This window comes from Colletotrichum jinshuiense, chromosome 3, assembly GCF_051148585.1.
Source record: "Colletotrichum jinshuiense chromosome 3, complete sequence".
Taxonomy (NCBI): Eukaryota; Fungi; Ascomycota; class Sordariomycetes; order Glomerellales; family Glomerellaceae; genus Colletotrichum; species Colletotrichum jinshuiense.
The window spans coordinates 4,490,865-4,511,244 of NC_139310.1; the positions used below are offsets into that span (position 1 = coordinate 4,490,865).

Below are 20,380 nucleotides of genomic sequence, written 5' to 3' on the forward strand. Positions count from 1 at the left end.
AAGTGCGTCAGTGTCGGGAAGAGAAAAGTGCGTTAGAGGAGAAGAAAGTGCGCCGAGGGAGAGCAAAATGCTTCGGGAGAGAGGAAAGTGCGTCAGGGAGAAGTGAAGTACAGCGGGAAGAAGGGACGAAGGTTCCAGAAGGTGGCTCCAAGGTCTTCTGGAGAAAGCGCGACTACCCGGTAATGTTCAACTGTGGAAAGAACGGAAACAAGCCGACGGTCGGCTGAAGGAAGGGGCGAGTGCTGCGAAGCATGCAGAGACATTCTGCGATTCCAGCACAAAAACAACTTACATACCCGATGAACATGTATACCGGTAGTGACTCGATTATTTCGGTTTCCCGTTGTTTCTGGCGTGATTATGTCTCAAGTCTTGAGGACGTTGGTGTTTGATGGTTACTAGAGGAGTATTAGTCGAGTGGCAGTGAATTATGAGAGGGAAAGAAAAAACAAAAGGGGGGAGGAGTGAGTAGACTTTGATTGGAATCGAAGACAAGTATTGTGCGAAGGAGACAGATGCGGATCGGCAGCGGTTGGATGAGGAATAGAGGAGATGACTTCTAGGACAATTAATGGGGTACAATGAAACGTGCATATAGTAATTGTAAGGTGATATATAGGAGGTGCATAGTGAGTAGAGTGGGTGAAAGTCAAGTTCATCTGACACAGGGACGAGAAGATATAGTAATCGCTTGACTTGTTACGAAAGACAAGGTACCCAGCTGGTATGTTTGTGAGAAGATGTTAGCCGCTTGGGTTGAAGACTTTTGTCGTCAGACCTGGCGGAATTTGTTGGGCAGCATCCTTTGTTCGGTAATGCATCAGCCTGGTAAGGTATAATTGTTGAATGTATTTATTTGTTACTAAGATTTGCTAAGGTGGTTTGCCCGAGTTTGCAATAACAACTGAAGTCTTCAGACAGATGGCATATTATTGGTTCGCGTTGTTTTGAAGCGGTGTTACATGGAGAACAAGAAGCTGGGTCAAGGATCGGAGGGAAAAGTGCTTTATCTAGAGTGCGCGAGGGTAGCCACATACGTATATATCGTAGAAGCAAATGAGAACGGAGGAAGAACACGAGCAAGAGAAAATAACAGAGGGTCGTAGTCGAGTTGCGATTAGAAACGGGGGCAGATGGGATATCTTTCCTGGCTTGAGAAATGGTGAGCGGACGGGATATTCTCACCAAGATAGACATAACTCAGCGAGAGTACCGATGTTCTTATTGAGATCCAGTCCGAGGTTTCTAACATGAACTAAAGTCTGTCAGAAAGTTGAGCTGTGTATTAATCCTGTTGTAGTGTGCTGATGAAAGATGATAGTGGATCAAAGCAACATATAGCAGTCCATCTTAACTCTGAGCAGAGTAGATACAAACCCCTGCTTTCCATGTGGAAGGCGAGAAAGCAATGGGAGGAAATGAGGCAAGAAAAAAGAAGTGATGATGGCAAGGGGATAGAACATCGTACATCTTACTATGATGAGAACGATACACGGTGTTACCGCGTTGATTTTGGGGCAAGGAGGGATAATATACGTTTGTCAAGATAGATAGTCCTGTGCGAGAGAGTGGGCTTATGTATTTCTCAAGTTTTGGGGTTGAGCTACGAATAGTTTGCGGCTTAGGGGCCAAACCCGTGTTGCAGTTTGATATTGTGCTTGTATAGAGGAGAAATCAAATGTGTACGTAAAAGAGTACGTGCCTCTTATAAAGCGAATAAAGGGGAACCCGCAGTTACGGGGTGGTAGAAAGGAAGGCCAATACCAGTGCAACGCGAGAGTGACATGGAAAATTGTTCGTTCTGCCACCCTATCAACCGGGCGAAGAAGATGGGATTGAGTTGCCGTTTACCATGGAATATTTGTAGCAAAAATGATAGGCTACAACTAGGGGAGCTATCGGAACCGAAAGTTTGTAGATTGCCTACTCAAAACTAGAGGGCCTAATACGCTGATATCAATGTCTGAAAGGCATTGATTGCCAAGATATGCATACAAGAAGAAAAAGAAGAAGAAAACATGGCACTGCTGGTGTAGTTGCATTACGTGCAAAATAAAGGCTGCTAACCCTCCCCAGTAGGCAAAGTGAGAAAGTTTGGGTTCAAAATTCTACTGTTGGTATCACAGGATACCTGTATGAATGATGGCTCGCCGAACATCAATATGGTATATTCGTAAGCTATAAACCGGTGTGTCTGTAGAAGTAAAAGAGGAAAAGGTCAGTAACGGGAGCAGCGTCGAAGATATCGCTGTTGGCAGGCTGGAGTTCCGCTGCTGCTGGCCGCTGACCGCCTGCCCGTATTTTGGCTGGGCAATCCAACAGCTACTTTAAGGGGAGACTTTATGCGACCAAGAGAAGCCGGCGAAATATTTATGGATTTCCATCTCCATCGAATGAAGATAAGGCTACGATGTAAAAGTTGAGATGCGAGTGAAGGAGAAAACAAGGGGTGTGGGACGCTCAAGACTAAACCGTGAGATACCAATTCAAGGAAAAAGAAAGGAAGAGATTGAGAGTTTGGAAGGCATTGTTCTAAAACGCGCATTGTCAAGTTGAAGCATGTATAAAGGCGTGTTGCCTGTATGACCTCGAAAGCAAGATGTTTGGTTGCTGGACGTTTTGCATTGGCGTTAACCAAGTCAACAAAGGAGACATGCTGAGATTGGACGGGCGGACAACGGGCGGACAACGGGCGACTCTACGGCCCACCGCAACACAGCCGGTGGAGGTTGGGAACCCGGGACGGGTATGAGATTCCGCATCGGAGATCTAAACAATTATTTAACTTCCGGGGTGCGATTTGGAATATGGATCCGAAATGACGAGTGACCAATCTAGGCTGCGGATCTCTCAGTTGTTTTGCCATCGGGACAAACTCGGTTAGCTGGTGCCTTTTACCTTGGTAGTTGGGGAAGCCCTCGGTCCCCGCTTGCTGGCTTCATGAAACAAGCAGAGCGGAAACAGAGCGGAATGAGAGTCCTGCCGTGTTAACCAAGGTACAACAGCCGGCTGGGGCACTTCCAACCGGGCAATCACTGATCACTCGGCCAAACATATGGCTCCAAACCCCCCTGCAACTGACGGGGATCATGAGTAGCCAAGGTTCAGCTAGTTGAAGCTCAGAGAACGGTAAGCTAATTAACGATTGGGGAAAGCGGCTGGCACTACGCTTCGGCTTCTGGCATCGGTTCTCGTCTCGCCCCAGTCGCAGTTAACGCCCTAACACAGATGCCCATAGAAAGACCAACTAAATTACGGTGGCCGGCATACAAATGACTCGAACGCCGGACCACGCACCAAGATGCCGCACTATCTGGCCGGTCTGCCGAGGTGCGACAAGTGCGTGGGGAGAAATGCGGAGAAGTGGAGAAGGCTACACTTCTCCAAGTCTTGGTTGCTGCTTCTGGCTGAAAGTAGCAGGGGCCATCACCTGGGGCACAGAGGCGCAACGCAGGAGGGATCTAAACTCAGTCCAGCCCCCAGGCGGTCCTCGCTGTCATTTTTCTTGAGGCAAATGAGCTTCTCCTCTTCTTCCTCCTCGCCAAACTTTCGTGCGCATTTGATCTCATTCAAAAGTCCGAACAACCCCCGTTTCTCTCACTGACGTTTAACATCCCAACGATCTACGCGTGTAACCAAGCCTGCAGAGTTACCATTGGGCCCGACTACTCGCTGTGACTTCGTATCCTCTATCCCAACTTCGTCACTCAATATGGTTTTTACTTCTCCAAAATGGGTCCCTCAGCTGCCCATAGGTAAGATGCGCTCTGTGACCCCAGGCCTTGCTCAACTTAACCAGCGGACAATGCTCATTGATTTACCACAGACCCCCCAGACTCAATTACCATTGCTGAGTTCATGAGCAATGAGAAATATGGCCGTTTTCCTTTGGCCGAATCCAGGAGCCCATACACTTGCGGTCTGTCTGGCAAGTCATACACGGCATCCGAGGTAAAACAACGAACCGAACTTTTGGCAAGGGCGATCTCAAAGAAGCTTGGCTTTGCACCAAACGAGGGAACTGAGTGGGAAAAAGTCGTTGCACTCTACTCGCTCAACACCGTAAGTGTTCACATTTTCGAGGTCCTCCGTGACCAGAAACTAATACGTGCACAGATCGACTATATCCCCTTTACCCATGCGGTTCATCGCCTGTCTGGCATCGTCACCCCAGCCAGTGCTGCGTACTCAGCTCCGGAATTACAGCATCAGCTTCTCTCATCCAACGCGAAGGCTCTATTTACCTGCATTCCATTGCTTGAGAACGCTCTCAAGGCTGCCAAGGCTGCAAACATCCCCAATGACCGCATATTCCTACTGACGGTACCTGGCGCAAACCAAAAGGCGCCCTTCACTACTGTAGAAGAATTGATTCAAGAGGGCCAGTCTCTGCCGGAGTTGGAGCCCTTGAAATGGGTCAAGGGGCAGGGTGCACGTCAAGTCGCTTACCTATGCTACTCGAGTGGCACTTCGGGTCTACCTGTAAGTGATAAATTTATGATTGGCGATTGTACCGTGGGCTGACAAGAAAATTCAGAAAGCCGTCATGATCTCACACCGAAACGTTATTGCCAATGTCCTTCAGTTCACCACATATGAATCTGCTGCAAGAAAAGAGCTCGCAATCAAGACACAGGCATCCCTAGGTCTCCTACCCTTCAGCCATATTTACGGTCTCGTGGTCATCGCCCATGGCGGTACTTTCCGTGGCGACGGCATCATTGTCCTGCCCAAGTTTGAGCTGAAGCATTTCCTGGATGCTGTGCAACAGTTCAAAATCAACTGTCTCCCAGTGGTATGTTCCTACCCAAATCTTTCTGAACGCGGAAGGACTAACGCGCCCAAGGTTCCGCCAATCGTTATTCAAATCATCCGCAACCAAGAGCTTTGCAACAAATACGACCTCACCAGTGTGCGCTTCGTCTACACCGGCGCGGCGCCACTTGGTGCAGAAACTGTGGAAGATCTCAAGAAGCAATACCCAAAGTGGCATGTCGGTCAAGGCTACGGTAAGAATCTGTGTTCTTCGTAACAATAACCATCTTTCTAACGATTAGTAGGCATGACAGAGACCAGCACGGTAGTCTGCACAACATCCGAGGTCGATATCGACGTCGGGTCTTCGGGCTCTCTTGTGCCGGGCACTCGCGGAAAGATTGTCGACCCCGCAACCGGCGCCGAGATCACGGAATACAACACGCCCGGAGAGCTCCTCGTGCAAGGACCGCAAGTCGTCCTAGGCTACCTGCACAATGAGCGCGCCAACGCTGAGACCTTTGTCTGGCATGACGACGGCCGGTGGATTCGCACCGGTGACGAGGTCATCGTGCGCAAGGCCGCCTCAGGCAACGAGCATTTGGTTATCGTCGACCGCATCAAGGAGCTTATCAAGGTCAAGGGTCACCAGGTTGCACCCGCCGAGCTTGAGGCTCACCTCCTCACCCACCCGGCCGTGTCGGATACCGCCGTGATCCAGGTGCCTGACGAGCGGGCTGGGGAGGTACCCAAGGCCTACGTCGTCCGCACCGCCGCGTACACACAAAAGCCCGAGGCCGAAGTTGTTGCTGATATCTGCAAGCACGTCGAGGAGCACAAGGCACGGCACAAGTGGCTCAAGGGTGGCGTCGAGTTTGTCGACATCATCCCCAAAAGCCCCAGCGGCAAAATTCTCCGCCGGCTGCTCCGCGATCGTGAGAAGGAGGCCAGAAGAGCCAAGGGCGCCAAGATCTGAAGAAACGTGCCATGGTTTTGTTCGACTTGACTGGCGTATATGGACGGGTGTGTGCGATGAGAGACTGGGTATTAGACGATCGTCCGGGGCACGTGTGCTACGGGTGCTTATATTTAGCGATTTCCACCTAGGATGATGTTCCTGTTGAATTACGAGTTCGGATAAATGGCTCCGAAACCAATCCTGTCTGGGCCCCTGTGCCTCCGGTGACCGTTCAAACGTGGATAAGTTGAAAGTTGAGAAAACAAGGTGTCGTTGATTTCAATGCAAAGCTTAATTACGCCACACGGGTTTTTATCGAAGCTTACAACCTAACATAGCATCAACAACACCCATTTTTAACAAAATAGGGGGGGGGGAACATCAATCGCAAGATACCCGTCTCCTTACCCCCCTCCCCGATTCTCACTTTCCGATCCCCATAAGAGCCCCATAAGCCGTAATGCTTAAGCGCTCTTAGCATTTCTTAGCCCGCAAAGATCTGAGACACCAGGCTACCAAATTCTGCGGAAACCCATCAAAACAAGTACTGGTTTCTAATGGCCCTCGCCAAACAATGATTGTGGAATCATCGATCGGGGAATCTTCGTCTTAAGCCCTCCCCGAGTCCACATACTTGCAGCCATTCGCAAGGAGGACGTTGTGGAGTCGTTCCGGGGGCGGCGACCCCCGGACCGGGGTCTGAGGCGACTGTCCGAGCAATGGCTGCGGTGCAGACAGGGGTACACCCAGCGCCCGAGGTCGGTTTCGACAACAACCTCAAACGTCTGCGACACCTCTTGCGCGTGGATCCCTCCGCCCCCGAGGAATTCGCCAAGCGAAACGTCGTCGAGCCTTATTGCTGCACGCAACGGCGACCTCCCGTACATAGTAAATCATCCATGGCCAGGCTGGATCTTCTCCCAGCATCCCGGTCGATGCACTCCATTGACCATTCACGACCTCGTGTCTTGCTTCCATAGAGCCAGCTTCTTCAACCACCGCCCCCCTAGCATCCAGAGGGCGATCAGACCCAGACTGACTTGTCCCAACTCTCACACACAACCGAGTCCAGGCGAAACACAAGCTCATCCCCTTCTTTCTTTCGTCCCCCGATTTGAGATGGTTCGGTTCGCAGACGACCTGTACTCCCCAGTATGTAGGGACGAGTTGCTTGTACATGTGGATAGAGTCGACCCGTCCAGCAGCATGACTGGTCCAGGCATACACTCACCCGGTCCATTCGGACGGATCATGACCCATGACCACGAGATGGCCGATGCTCTCTGCAGACCTGGCCTGCTCGATGCAGGCGTTTATTCTTTAAGATGAGCCTAACCTGCCACCCCATCATTTTCCGGCCTTCCCCTTTGACTCTTGATTTTCCTGGGTTTCTGGGAAATTCCGAATCGCAACCAAGAGTTCCAAGATTTGATCTTCGTGGGAGAGCGACGCGCCGCAAGCTTGGCAGCAAACAAATTCGGCATTCTTTAATTCTATCTTAATTCTGCTCTACGTCTTCCTTCTCTTCTATTCGACAGGATGTTGACCGTCCGTTCCCCAGTCGCCGCCCTCGCGGTGGTCCTCAGCATGCTGAGCCTCGCACACGGCGCGCCGCAGAACAGAAAGGGATCCGGAAACCGGGGTGGAAATGGCCGTACCAACACGCAGACGTCACAGCAGAAGGCCGCGCAGGTTCCCCAGGGAATCTCGCAAGCAGCTGATGGGTCCATGATTTTGGATATGACAGCAAACGTCAAGTAAGATTTGCCCAGCCCCTCCTTCCCCTTAGCACAAACTAACACGATTCAGCGGTCTCGACCTACGATTCAAGATCAGTGGCCCAGCCGAGCAGTTCACCGCGGCAAGCGGTGTCCCTGGCGCGGCCGCCCAGCCTGGCGCCCAGGGCACTCTCGGCCTCAACGTCCTCCTCCACGGTGACGGCGGTCAGTCCTTTTTCGACATGCCGAACCAAGGAGTCCAGAAGAACCTCGCCGGCGTAGCCATTCTCGCCCCCGACCCGAACCTCTTCTGGGGCGGTGGCCAGGGCCTCGATCGCACCAACGGCGTCGAGCACTCCCAGGCCGTCAACGACCTCGTCCAGAAGACGCTCCCGCAGATGATGGCCTTTAACCAGTCCAACGTCTTCTTCACGGGCGTCTCTGGCGGCTCGCTCATGCTCTCGGGCTTCTTCATGCCCGCGCACATGCAGAACTTTGCAGGCAACGGCGTGCTCCTCAACTGCGGCGGCCTAGAGCCACAGGTGCCGGTCCAGGACCCGCAGGCCATTGCCGGCACTCGCATCCACTTCCAGAGCACGCTCCAGGAGCTCACGTTACTTCAGGATGCGATCCCGGCCTCCATCAAAGCGTACGAGAAGATCGCCACGGGCGCGGGACTGAGTACCGACCAGGTCAATGCCAGGCAGACTGTCAACAACTCGCCCAACGGCGGCCACTGCGCCTTCGACGAGCAGGGGTTCGTGTCCGGAATCCAGCTTGTTGCGAACAACTACGCCACGATTATGCAGGGCGGCAACGGAGAGGTGCAGGGAATTGGAAACGTCCTGACCGGTGTGTCGGGCAATGAGAACCTGCAGTTCACAGGCTCGAGCCGGGCGAGGCGGGGGATGATCGGTTGAAAGTTCGGCTTTGTCGAGAGAACGATGCGATACCACCCTTTAGGGAGCAGCTGAATAAAATGCGATACGATTATATGAGTTATGTGCTGTCCGTGTGTGTGATCCGCCTGCGAATGCAAACCGACGTAACTCCATGCTATCTAGCAAGGATAAGAAGTGGAAAGCGGCGAAACAGACGCTACAGACGCGTCCTTCAGTGGCTTTTCTCTGGCATCTCTGCAACATGGCGGTTATGTGGATTCGGCAACTCCTGGGCCGGCACTTCGTTCGCAGTCATCTCTGGCAAGAGTTTTGGGTATGAGCCCTCGAGCTCCATGACAGGTCGGTGTGGCACACAATCCGAGTGAAGCTGGGCCTTAGAGTACCCCTCCTTTCCGGTGTCGTCGCTCACAAAAGCCGGTTCATATGCACTAGCCTTCTGCTTTCTGCGTCGCCGCCGTAGGAACCAGAACCCGCCGAGGAAAATCAGGATGACGGTTATGACGCCTATGACTGGGCCGGCTATCCAGGCTTTACTTGTTCCTGGACAAGGGTCTTCTCGACAGTATAGTCAGCTTTTATGAATATAAATAAAAACTTGGAGCTTCTCCACGTACCTGGGGAGCTTGACTCGGTTGGCAATGAAGTCTGTGAATTACCGGGCAGCGAGCTCGTCATTAATGCCCTCAGCTCAATCACCGTCATCGTTGTCAAAACACCAGATCGTACGCCGCCATCCAGGGCCGTAACATCGACAAATTGCGTGCGCGTGATGGTTGTCAAGAGCGAGCTGGGATAGATGACGGCCGTAATTTGCGAATCACAAAATGCCAAATACGGCTGGATCCTATCCTTGAACCATGTCGCCGCGGCCTCTTCCCCACCTTCAGCGTTGGCCTCGATGCATGTAATACAAGTCGCGCGTTTGGCTGAGAAGTCCGACGTGGAATCGCAGAGGTCGGGATTTGTGCCAATATAAGTATGCTGCGCTTCTAGGTAGACGTTATCTACACAAACCGTCTCAGCCTAAAGTTCACGAGCAAAAATATCGCAGGGGTTGTCAGAAGAGAAAGCACGCACTGCAGTTTAGGTAGCATATCTGTTAAGATATCATCTGGGTTCGCAACGCCAGTGGCTGCTGAACTGGTGCTGACAACTGGTGACACCAAGGCGGTTGTCGATGTCGGGTTGGACGGTGGCGCCAGGACGTTTGTCAAAGCCGCTGCTAGAGTGCTGCTGGAGGATTTCAGATCGGATACAGCCACCGTTAGCGTTGGTATAACGGAATAAAACGTTGCCATGGTTGGTCGCGTCGACTATGCAATGTTCTGGTGATTTAGTTTAAACTATTTCCTATGCTCAAACTGATAAATAATGAGTTCCCCTGGCAAAGTAAATTTCGTGACAAGGCCACGGCATCGATGTTTGTTGCGTCCAGCGGGGAGACTAGCTGGCTTATATGAAAAACCGGTCCTTGGCAAAAAAAAAAATAAGGATGCTCTGCAGCTCTTTATCGCCTTGGCGTTGCTACAAAAATTCTGGATTGGTCTCCAGGGTTTTCTTCACAGTCAATACAAAGCAAGGGCGCAGGTCGTATACGGGGGGGCTGGCGGCTGGGGCCTGCGAAGGAGCGGCCTGGTGGCATATCAAATTATACAGTCGTTGTTTGGCTTGGCGAATTGTTTGGATGGCCTGTTGTAGAAATGCCCTGACAGCATGTCCGTCAAGCAATTCAAAACCTCTGGGAGTCCGTGATTGGATGTCCTCTGAGTAAAAGGATTTTGCGAAGTGGTCGGGGTTACAATGCAGGCGACGGACGTTCGTAGCCTGATTTTGTATGATATGACAACTCCAGACCCGCATAGATGGTTCCTGGTTAGGCCGTGGCGGTCAAGGGGCCCAAGGTAGTGGGTTTATCGAAGCCCAGAGAAAGAGCATCTGTAACCCCTACGTTCAAGCTGTTGTTACCTCTTGCTGACCGTCGTGGTCCAAGTCGCAGTGTAGTTTTGCAGGGCCAATGAGCTTCATCTTCCCCTACCACTGGGAAAAGGAGAGAGAGCATTCTGGTAACTTCGCTTTTGACTTAACGCCACTTTCACCCAAGCTCGACTTCTTCTCTTGGGCTAGGTCGCCCCCTTGGTGGCTTCCGGGTTACAGCCTGTGATCGGAAAACTCGACCGAAGTAGCCCACCCCAACTCCTACCCCTTGCCGCCCAGCCTTGAAACTATTGGCTTCTATCTACCTTGCCTCCTTTCTCTTACTTCCGATAGCTCGGAAGACGTACCCTATCAGGATAACACGAGAAGAGACTTATCACCACACCAGACATACCAACCATTTAATGACATTGATTCTTGGTATATTTGTGTCCTTATACTTGGGAACCAAAAAGGAATGGCTCCTGAGAATATAGAGGCCGACTAACACGGGATGTGCTGTTCTATAAAGCCGAATATCATGAGATCATGTCTTCCTTTCCAGTGCTTGGTGCGTAAAAGCGTTGATCATTCGTTGGTGTGCCAACACGACAAGAAAGCGGGATGAAAATACATCGGGCGCTGAGAAGGGGAAGAGGCTGGTGAGATGTGGGGAGACAAGATACAAGATTCGGGGGTTCCTAATGAGACTTGATAAGCGCGGGTTGAGTCGAGATGAGATTTTGCGCCCTAGCCTCTGATGACTTGTCGTGTCAAGCGGTTATCTCGCTGAGAGTCCTAAGATTTAGTAATAGCGCACCCTCGCCGTCTAGATATCAAGAAACAAAAACCAAGCCACTGGTGAACCTAGGCTTGTGTGGGAATGAAGATTCATCTATGTGATTTTGGTCTGTTAAAAAGTGTATCTCCTCAACGCTTGTTCCCTTCCCTAGTGGGTACAGGGTCGCGACTTCTGAGGACGCCACTATCTTTCTAGATACCACAACTAATTCTCGCATGCTCGATAGCAGACAGTTCAGCCGATATGATGGAGTTGGCCATTGTCACGACAATGGTTATAAACTTTAGTCGTCCACTCAGCTTCAAGCTGATCTCCCTTTACATTACACCACTTTTTTGTCATGCCCTCATGCATCAACACCATCTCGCCAATTCTTGCGCGCGTGAGCATGACACACAGTCTCTTTGGATCGTTAAGGAACCCGGCGCTCTTCGTCCGTACTGTGTCGACAAACACAAAATCGGCCTCGTGACCTTGTGCCGAATCTACAGTTCGCACCTCCATGGCATGGAACCTGAGCTCAACGTCCAGCCTTCCCCGGAAGTGAGGCGGCAACACCTTGATAAACTGCTTGTACCGAGCCAACGCAGCTTTGTACGGTGTGATTATCATGATTCGTCCAGGTTTGTCTGGTTTGTCTACCTGCTTGAAGTTCTTGTCTTCGAGCAGCTCATAACACCGCTGCTTTATGAAGATCTCATGAATCGGATTGTAGAAGCTGGTCTTTTCCTTTGCCTCCCGTGATCGACGATAGTTAAGAAGTATTCTGGGAACATCACACTCCTGCCCTCCGGTGAATTGCATGAGCCATGTCTGAATGTGTCGAACCGAGTCGGGATAACGCTCAGCCTCGGGTATTCCTGACTTCAAAAGCCCGTCATAGAACAGCTCTGAGGCTAGTAACTGCAAATTTCCGTACATACCTAGACGACTTTAGTTCCAAGTTCGAAGGAGGAGCTACCATGGAGATGATAGAACTTACGGTGGCTGATCATCAATCTGCTATACAAAGCGCCAGCCAAGTCTGCTCTCTCCATCGTGCTGATCATTAGCTGCTTGGCATATACATTTTCCCGAACTGCCCCATTTGATCCCTCAACAAAAGGCCTGGTCTGCCTCGTATCACCAGTCAGGATAAATGCGTGTGGCGAGTAGAAAGCGAGAGGGATCAGAGCTGTTAGCTCCCTGGCATGAGCGGCCTCGTCAAGGAACACAAGATCTGGGCTGAACATCTTGCTTAGATAACCTGAAGCGCCGACTGGAGTTGTGGCAATGAAGTCTGCCTCTTTGATAACGGAAAAGTATAGCTTAGCAACTCGCGTTCTCAACTCCCTGGCTGTACTTTTGGTTTTGACGGCACCATGGCCGAGCTTATCCAGCAGTTTTGCCAATCCCTGGTGTTGACTTCGATCAGCGTCATATCTGTCCCATGCAGCCTCGTCCAGTGATGGCGCCCGAGTGTTGTCACGAACACTCTGCACTCCGCCGGCAGTACGAGCTTGTTTGAGAAACCCGACAGTGAAGTCTGGATCGGTTCCACCCGAACGTGGGAGGGGGTGCAGCTTGGCGCTGCGTCTCATCTCACGGGCGCAACCCCGAACTCGAATAACCGACTTGGTGATCCCGGCATCTTTCAGAATAGTATAAACTCTGTTGGCTGCGTCGTCACATGGATAGTTGACATCCAACAGGTACAGGATCTTGACTGGCTTCCGCATCCGCTTGCCATCGCGCAACTCCTTGACTGGTCGATGCAGGGCCATCGCAGCAATGAAGGCATTCATTGCAGTTTTCCCTGCTCCAGGGCAACCGAGAATGAGAGCGAGACCGGCTGGAATACATCGTAGCTGTTCGTAAACGTGCTTATGATCTCTGTTTAGTCGGCTATATACCGACTTGAGGAAAGCAGGTGTGTCCGTATTATCGGCTGGATGGTCCATATGAGGGAGCTCTTTGAATAGGTTGACTCGGAACCGGGGTTCTTTTCGGAAGTCTAGCAAGTACTCAAATGTATCAAGCGTCTTTTCCGAAAGGGCGTTAGACTCTTTCTTTGGGTCCGTTAGAATGGACAATGCCATCAGTTCGGCTTCGTAAGTGATTGGGTTTGATTCGATACGGAGAGTTATCGTGACTGCGTTTGCATAAGTGAGATTGGAGGGTAGGGCATTGCTCCCAGTTGACCGAGAAACCTCAATTGAAGACAAAGGGTGAAATTTCTCTTTGGTGACGGGGTCGGCCAAGTACTCCATGGTCACATTGAATGCGGCGTGGGCGGAGTACTGCGGCAAATCGGGGAAGTCGTCGAAGGGATTTGGAATTCGCTCTGCCATAAGCATGCCTGGATTGAATGACTTTCCGTTGATATTAAAGTCATGGACAAACCCGATCTTGCATGCGTCTCCCTCATCGGGGAAATATCTCTCGGGTTCCATAGGTAGTTCGACAAGAACAATCCACTGTGTTTGTAGATCCGACGATATCAATGAGTAAGGCCCTGGTATTGGTGCGACGACCCAAGCAATCTTTTGACTAGAAAACTCGTTGAATCGCCGAATCGCCTCCTCTTCGTTGAGCAACTCTTTCATAGTACCTTCGCGATGAACGCGGGCGAATTCTTCTTTGCTTGCAAAGGAATGCACCATACCAAAACCGCATATGCGGCCAGATACGTTCTTAATAAGTTAGGCCAAGAACATCTTCAAGCAGCAGATATTGCCGAAGCTGATGCCTACCGTCTTCAGCTGAATGGAATGGATATATGCATCTTCATCGACCGAGGCATTCCTTGTAGCAGGAATAGGTCGGATGTCGTCAGAATCGGCCAGATAATCGATCTCGATCGGCCCATAGCCAACATTCCAGGTAGCGAAGAGCATCTGCGCATAATTTGTGGTTAGCGATGGCGAAATTCGGCTGATACATCCAGATTTGAAGTGACATACCTTTACGAAACGACAGTCGTTTTCATACTCGCCAAATAAGACAATGAGTGGGATGATTACCAAAGGTGAGGAATTAGAAAGTGAGAAGGTGTGGTGATCGTTGAAATGGAAGAAGTTAGTGGTAGTAGGCAAATACAGAGGAAGGCAGGTAGAAGAAAGATAATGGCTTCCAATGGAGGGCAAGGGCAAGATGTAATTGCTTCAGAGACTTGACGGAAGGCGCATCAGGTGAGGTACCTAGGCATCTTCCTTCCTTCTACGAATAATTTCTACACTGGATCGGGTAGTTTCACTCAGTCCTGCCTTCCGTGAACGTCTAGACGATATTTAATTTGTACATTGTGAAACTAATGCCGAGTATGCAACTGGGTGAAGCAATTCAAGGCAAGATACACCTCTTTCATCAGAGACCGTCCACCAGCTGCGAGTAATTACCACGAATATGTGCTAAAAACCGGGCCTTGACCTCCTGGTTGAGGCATGTGATGATTGAAGAACACCATGTTTGGTAGGTTGTGATGGAATATGGATTCATGGGGTTGCGTTTAGCTCCCCTTGTTGTCTGTTTGTGGGCGATGAAGATCATTGAACCAAGGTTCCAAGGCTGTGCTAAAAATGCGAGGAGCCGCGTCGTTACCTAATGTCCTATAAGAAAACTGGCACAAGCAAGTTATATTTCTGCTTTGTTGGTGTTAGTTTTAGCTGGGCTTGATGTAGTTGGGTGACAAGGAAAAGGCTGTAGTGGTGTCCGTATCTATATGAGAAGGGTATCACTATAAACAGCCTGATATTTGCTGAGCCTGCTTCAGGATCTAACAGAAATCACTGCACAGTATCTAGCAGGTGAGACTTGGATTATTTACAAACCAGTTGAGGCTCGAGATGCTCTCGCAAGAAGCCTTTTTTACTTTTGGAAAAAAAAAAAAAGAAGAAAAAAAATTGTCCACATCGTCATTCGATGCACAACGAGGGGGAGCAACCCGCAATAAACGTCCAAAGAGGAAGGCTAAAGCATACATCTGGGTCGTTCATGACAGGCCATGCGGGATATTAAGAAGCACGCGCCAATGACGTTTCTGAGGATGTTTTTGTGCGTGGAACTGCCACCTTTTGGCTGCCCGCTCGTTCGGCGTATCTTTATCGTCCCTTTATCTTTATTGTAATTGGGAGGAAAATCGGGATTGTGGATTGGCTGTGGGGTTTCCGAGGTTGCCAATTTCGACATCGGTACCTTGCTTCGGCGAAGCAGACTCTACCATTGTGATGTACTTGGACATCGAAAAGGGACTTTATGATGATAGATATGCACTTGTCTGCACAAATGCCAAGGATCGTCTCTCGAGGGCTATTTACCCTTGCTGGACAAGATGTCGTTGACGTTGTGCACGCATCTCATCGTCTGCGGGCGGACCTAACCGCTGGGCTGGGTCTTGTGGCTATTTTAGCCCGAGACCTTGTCGCAGAATACGCACCAATTTGAGGACGCAGGATCCGCTATGGACAGGGGTATGGCAACCATTAGCAGCAAGTCCCTGTAAGCCTTCCCCGGTGCCCAGCCAGAAGTGCAAAGTTCAGCATGGGGCAAGGGTGTTGCTGTCAGTGTCAGTTGGAACTGTGTGCGCGGACTCTGCATCCACAAACCACCGAGTCTTATGCCGCCCGGGGCCGCTGCGGCACTATTAGCTTTGAGAGGTTTGGAAAGGAGTAATGAAACCTGGAAACGTCAGGCGCCCGAGGTGAGCGATTTGTGTGCGGCTGCTGGCGTCGGCATGTCGGTTTGACGGATTGAGATCATCTCCGCTGGCGTCCCTTGCCGACCTGAAGGTTCCTAACGGTGATGGAGATCAACCCCACCGGCTAAGGGTTTTTGTATCCTTTACGGCGAAGTGGAGGGTGCTCCCCTCTCCGGCCACGGAAACGAAGGCCAGTGGTGGCAGTGAGCGGCGCGAATGGAGCACGCGGCCAGGAAATGGGGTCAACTGCTAAATTCCAGTTCCTTGCTACCAAGACACGGAGGCATCAAGGGTCGTGGAGAGGCCGTGTGGCGGGGCTGTGAAGCACTCCGAGGACACGATTGGTTCAATTGGGCCAGTTCACCTAAAATGTGGACCCGTGTTTTGATAGCGAGATACCTGCACGTGGCAGTCATCTTCGTCGAGTCCCGGCACTTTCCATCCTTCTTGGCAGCTGCTCCTGTGCTTCTCCAACGGTCGCTTGCCTGAGCCACAGGGGCACCAATGTATTCCCTTAATCTGCAGGCTAACGTGGAGGCGGGAGGCAACCCAGCCCAACCTTGATCCACCCCAACTTCCCCCCGTACTACGCCCGCCTGGTGAGTGGTGAGGCTGAGGACCTGCTGCACTGGCCTAATTAATCCAACTGCCCCCATTGCAGTGCTGACTTCGACTGTACTTCATCCGTTTCCTCTCTCGTGGGCTCATCGCCATCACGGCGACCGCTCATCAACCCGCATCATCGTTTCAATAGGACCTTGACTGTATTATCTCAACCCGCAGACGAGGCGGTGCCGACTGCTCGTCTTCTCACTTCGCACCCTCGCCGCCGTCGTCATCCGAGTGTCTCAGGTCCTTGGGAGGTTCATGTGGTGCAGCGAGTGCTGACGTGCGGTGCCGAACATGGCTCCTCCCGCAGCCTCGTCTGAGGGTATTACTGCCCAATCAGACCTTGGCGACACTGACGACAGCTCATCATCCTTAGACCCTTCGATTGACATGGGCCGACTCGAGCCAAGGCGACAAATGCTTTCTCTTGCCAACCGCGCGACAATAGAGCCTCGCTCGGCCGCATTAACTAGTGGAGGAATTGCTGGTGTCGTCATTGGCACCATTGTTTTCGTCGCTCTGATTCTTATTTGCGCCTACCCGTTCATCATCCGTTGGAGAAGGGACAAGAAACATGGCTCTGCCGAACGTCTCGACACGGAAACGGCCTTTGTCCCCGGGCCTATGGGTCCTTCAGGACATGCGCCGGCGCCCGGAACCGGAGGCAACAGCCGGCTGTCATCAGGGGACTCGTTAGGCCACAAGACCGACACCCTCCGAGGCGCAGAGAGACAGTCCACCAAGGACACGACCCCGGCGTCTCATAACGGCATCGATCGCCCCAGCGATGACAAGGGCAGTCGTAAACAGCGCGGCTTCACCGGCGACGACAGCACACGACCACCCAGTGTCACGACTAGACGCGGCACTACCGAGTATTCTCTTGGACGCGCATCTACATGGAAGAGCGACGCATCTTACCCGTGGACGCCCGCTGGTATCGAGCTGGTTGCCACTCGAGCCGATGGCATGGACTACACCGAAGCCAACCATGGACATAGTGCAACCTACTATAGCCCGACTGTCCCCTCCGAGGCCTTTGGCATGGTCACTCCTCCTCCCACCGATGAACCGCAGACCCGCGCTCCTCCAAGGCGGTCAAGCTCGCAAGGAAGTTCGTTGAAGCTCAACCTGGCGAACTTGATGCGCCGTATGAGCACCAAGGACTCCGTTTCTACTCGTACGAAAGGCTACCCAGCACAACCAGCGCAGCCCGTTCTCAGCGAAACGCTTTCGGACTCTCCCACCGAACTCACTGGCCCATCATTACGTGAGCTAGGCCCTGGTGCCGCTTCTACTCGGCAGCTCGCTTCCCCCATCCACCTACCTGTTAGCCCCATGTCCGAGCCTGGTGATATTGATCACGCTCAAGAGTTGGAAGCGAAGAGGGCCGCCAAACGCAACGACTCGCCTCCCATTATGCCCCCTGCTGTACCGGCCCCAGGAACTGTTAATCCGATGGACATCATGGCGCCGTCAAACCCAGTAGAGCACAACTGGCATACGAACCAACAGCTATTCCAGATGGCCCATCCTCCTCCTGAGCCCCCTGTAACTGCCAACAAGCCGATATCGACACCGCAACCATCACAGGCTCTCACACCGCAATCTCCGGAGCAGCCATTTGACCAGCACCAGCAGCAGCACCTACTCCAGCAACAGCAGCAGCGGCAACAAGAGCTACAACAAGAAGCATCAAATATAAAACCAAGCCAGCACGAGAACGGTCACGCTCAAGCGAATGGTTGGAACTCGATGAATGACACTCATGCCGGTGCCAATGATAAAGACGTCCAAATGAGCGGCATTACTCGTCCGGCCGACCCTACACACCTTATGCCTGATCAATTCAACCAACATAACCAACACTATTCCGAGGGGGAGATGACCGACCCATCTGACCACTCTCCACCAATGCCTGGTCACGCTAGCTCTGGACCATCCTACCAGACTACACCAAACACCCAAATAGACAGCAGTCCATCTCCTCGATCAGAAGGTAGCTCGGATATTCGTAACAGCACTTCGCCATACCCAGGGATGCAACCATCACCGCGCACCTTTATTTGTGACGAATGCGGCAGGTTTTTTGATCAAGTTCATAAACTCAAGTAAGTCGGACATCAGTGTTAAATCATATATGATTCTAACTGGCCTAGTCATCATAAGAGGTACCATGAAAGGCCTCATGAGTGTGCCCACCCGAATTGCGGGAAGAGGTTTGGCACAAAAACACACCTGGACCGCCACATCAACGACAAACACAAAAAGACAAAGAAGTTCCACTGCACTGTCAGCACCTGCCCGTATTCAAAGGCAGGGGGCAAGTCATTTCCACGGAAAGACAATTGGAGGAGACATATGGTGAATATACATCAAGTCACACCAATGGGCGACCCAGAACCCGACATGGTTGATGAACCAATGGGAGGAACTTAACCTGGAGACCGCGAAACAGCTATTCCCCAAACGTGGAAACCCGCTTCATCGGAAAACAGGTGGCCTACCCGCCAAGACATGGCAAGACCACCGAGTCAACAAAACAGAGGACGCTTGGGAAGTGGTCAGTCAAGAACGACCGACGAGTGACTTGCAAGCAACGTCCAGCAGAACTCTACTCTACAACGAGTATAACGCAAGGGACCCGAACGAGCTTAGGATAGCGGAATTTGGCCGCGGGAGCCTTCGAGAGAATGCAATTTTGCACCAGCCCTAGCGAAGCTCAGAGGCATCATTCGTTTTTGCCGCAGAGCATTGTGTTATATAAAGCATCGGCTGCCCTCAGGGATGGGATAAAGGAAGGTAACATGGGTACATTCTTTTGTCGGAAACTGCAACAGCAGCAATTGGGCGTTTGGAGGCCCGAGGACAGGCCGGGGTACATACTGTAGAATAAGGCAAAAAAGCATCACGAAGGGGCGTGTGCATGGAATTTTAACTCAAATCTTTGATCAAGGACCTTACGAGCTTCTTTTGCTGCTCGACTGTAAGACCACGTTCGTCTGTCTGCTGGATGGCTCTTCCCACTGCAATGATAATCTTGATGCTTTCGCTGTTCACCCAGATCTTTCCATTCCGACCTACGGCCGTCTCAAATGCCGCACCCGTAGCGCCCAGTTCCTCCAGGACAACAAGGTCAGTTGTCTTAGGCATAAGCAGGCGGCGTGCCATGCCGAGAGAGATATCGAAGAGCATGCCGCCAACGAGGGGGCCCAAGCCGTCAGCCTTGCCAGTTGACTGGTAGACGCACTCGAGCTCTGGGTCCATATGTTTGTTAGCCAGCGTGACGCGGGCGTAAACGAGAGCGCCAGAAGCCAGTTGAGGGCGCGTCTTCTTTGTTGCCATTTCGAAGGCAAGTTGGGGGAGGATCGCAGGCGTCGAGTAGTCGGCCAAGAGGACGTAGTAGAGTTCGGCAGCGGAGCGCTGAACGGTGCCAACGACTAGATCGCCGACGGCGGGGAAGTACTGTTTTCGTTAGCCATTGAATATCAATAAGACTTTAAGATAGCGCCTTACCCGACCACCAGTTTGCTCAACCCATATCGAGTTCTTCTTGCGGTCGCATACGAGCTTGCCGGCGATGGTAGGCACTACTTGCCGGGGAGGAACATGTCGAAGTCCAGGGCCGAGTCGAAGGGGGAGTTTCTGGTGTGAGGGGATCAGGGATGCGTCGATCTCGTCGCCGGGAAGAACGAAAGGCCCTGCGGAAGCCATGGTTAAATATGGGCGTGAACGACGGAATGTTGAATGGAATCGTCAAGGAGGCCGAACTTCTGGTCTCGCTCAATTCAGCCTTGCAGCAGGAAGTTGAAAGCTTTGGCGGGGCACTTTGTGCAAATTGATTTGATTGGGATACGGCCTGGGGGTGTGGAGAGGAATACGTGCGTCCCACTGGGCGACAGCGACTGGGAATTTTTTTCCCTTGCCCAAAAATTTGGCCTTGAACCCCCACCATTAACCACATTGAAAACACCATTTCCCCGAGATCTCGACAGAAGCCTGCGGACAAGTTTAAAAAAAAAAAAACCTGCCCTGCACTTCTCACTC

At 51.7% G+C, this 20,380-nt stretch overlaps 5 protein-coding genes across 5 annotated transcripts; 3 read left to right on the forward strand and 2 right to left on the reverse strand.

The window, feature by feature from the left end:
• Nucleotides 1-3,712: 3,712 nt before the first annotated feature.
• On the forward strand, nucleotides 3,713-5,731 carry EsH8_III_001177 (uncharacterized protein; the record flags this gene model as incomplete). The annotated part of the gene is made up of 4 exons (XM_083262902.1): nucleotides 3,713-3,755; nucleotides 3,827-4,482; nucleotides 4,538-5,009; nucleotides 5,061-5,731. The coding sequence occupies 4 exons, from the start codon at nucleotides 3,713-3,715 to the stop codon at nucleotides 5,729-5,731; spliced, it is 1,842 nt and encodes a 613-aa protein (XP_083123389.1).
• Nucleotides 5,732-7,252: 1,521 nt separating this feature from the next.
• Nucleotides 7,253-8,351, forward strand: EsH8_III_001178 (uncharacterized protein; the record flags this gene model as incomplete). Its single annotated transcript, XM_083262903.1, has 2 exons — nucleotides 7,253-7,470; nucleotides 7,523-8,351. 2 exons carry the CDS (start codon nucleotides 7,253-7,255, stop codon nucleotides 8,349-8,351), a joined length of 1,047 nt encoding a protein of 348 aa, XP_083123390.1.
• A 2,932-nt stretch (nucleotides 8,352-11,283) lies between these two features.
• On the reverse strand, nucleotides 11,284-13,634 carry EsH8_III_001179 (P-loop containing nucleoside triphosphate hydrolase protein; the record flags this gene model as incomplete). Its single annotated transcript, XM_083262904.1, has 2 exons — nucleotides 11,284-11,972; nucleotides 12,032-13,634. The coding sequence occupies 2 exons, from the start codon at nucleotides 13,632-13,634 to the stop codon at nucleotides 11,284-11,286; spliced, it is 2,292 nt and encodes a 763-aa protein (XP_083123391.1).
• A 2,993-nt stretch (nucleotides 13,635-16,627) lies between these two features.
• On the forward strand, nucleotides 16,628-18,772 carry EsH8_III_001180 (uncharacterized protein; the record flags this gene model as incomplete). The annotated part of the gene is made up of 2 exons (XM_083262905.1): nucleotides 16,628-18,444; nucleotides 18,493-18,772. 2 exons carry the CDS (start codon nucleotides 16,628-16,630, stop codon nucleotides 18,770-18,772), a joined length of 2,097 nt encoding a protein of 698 aa, XP_083123392.1.
• A 495-nt stretch (nucleotides 18,773-19,267) lies between these two features.
• On the reverse strand, nucleotides 19,268-20,047 carry EsH8_III_001181 (exosome non-catalytic core subunit RRP40; the record flags this gene model as incomplete). The annotated part of the gene is made up of 2 exons (XM_083262906.1): nucleotides 19,268-19,798; nucleotides 19,850-20,047. The coding sequence occupies 2 exons, from the start codon at nucleotides 20,045-20,047 to the stop codon at nucleotides 19,268-19,270; spliced, it is 729 nt and encodes a 242-aa protein (XP_083123393.1).
• Nucleotides 20,048-20,380: the final 333 nt, after the last annotated feature.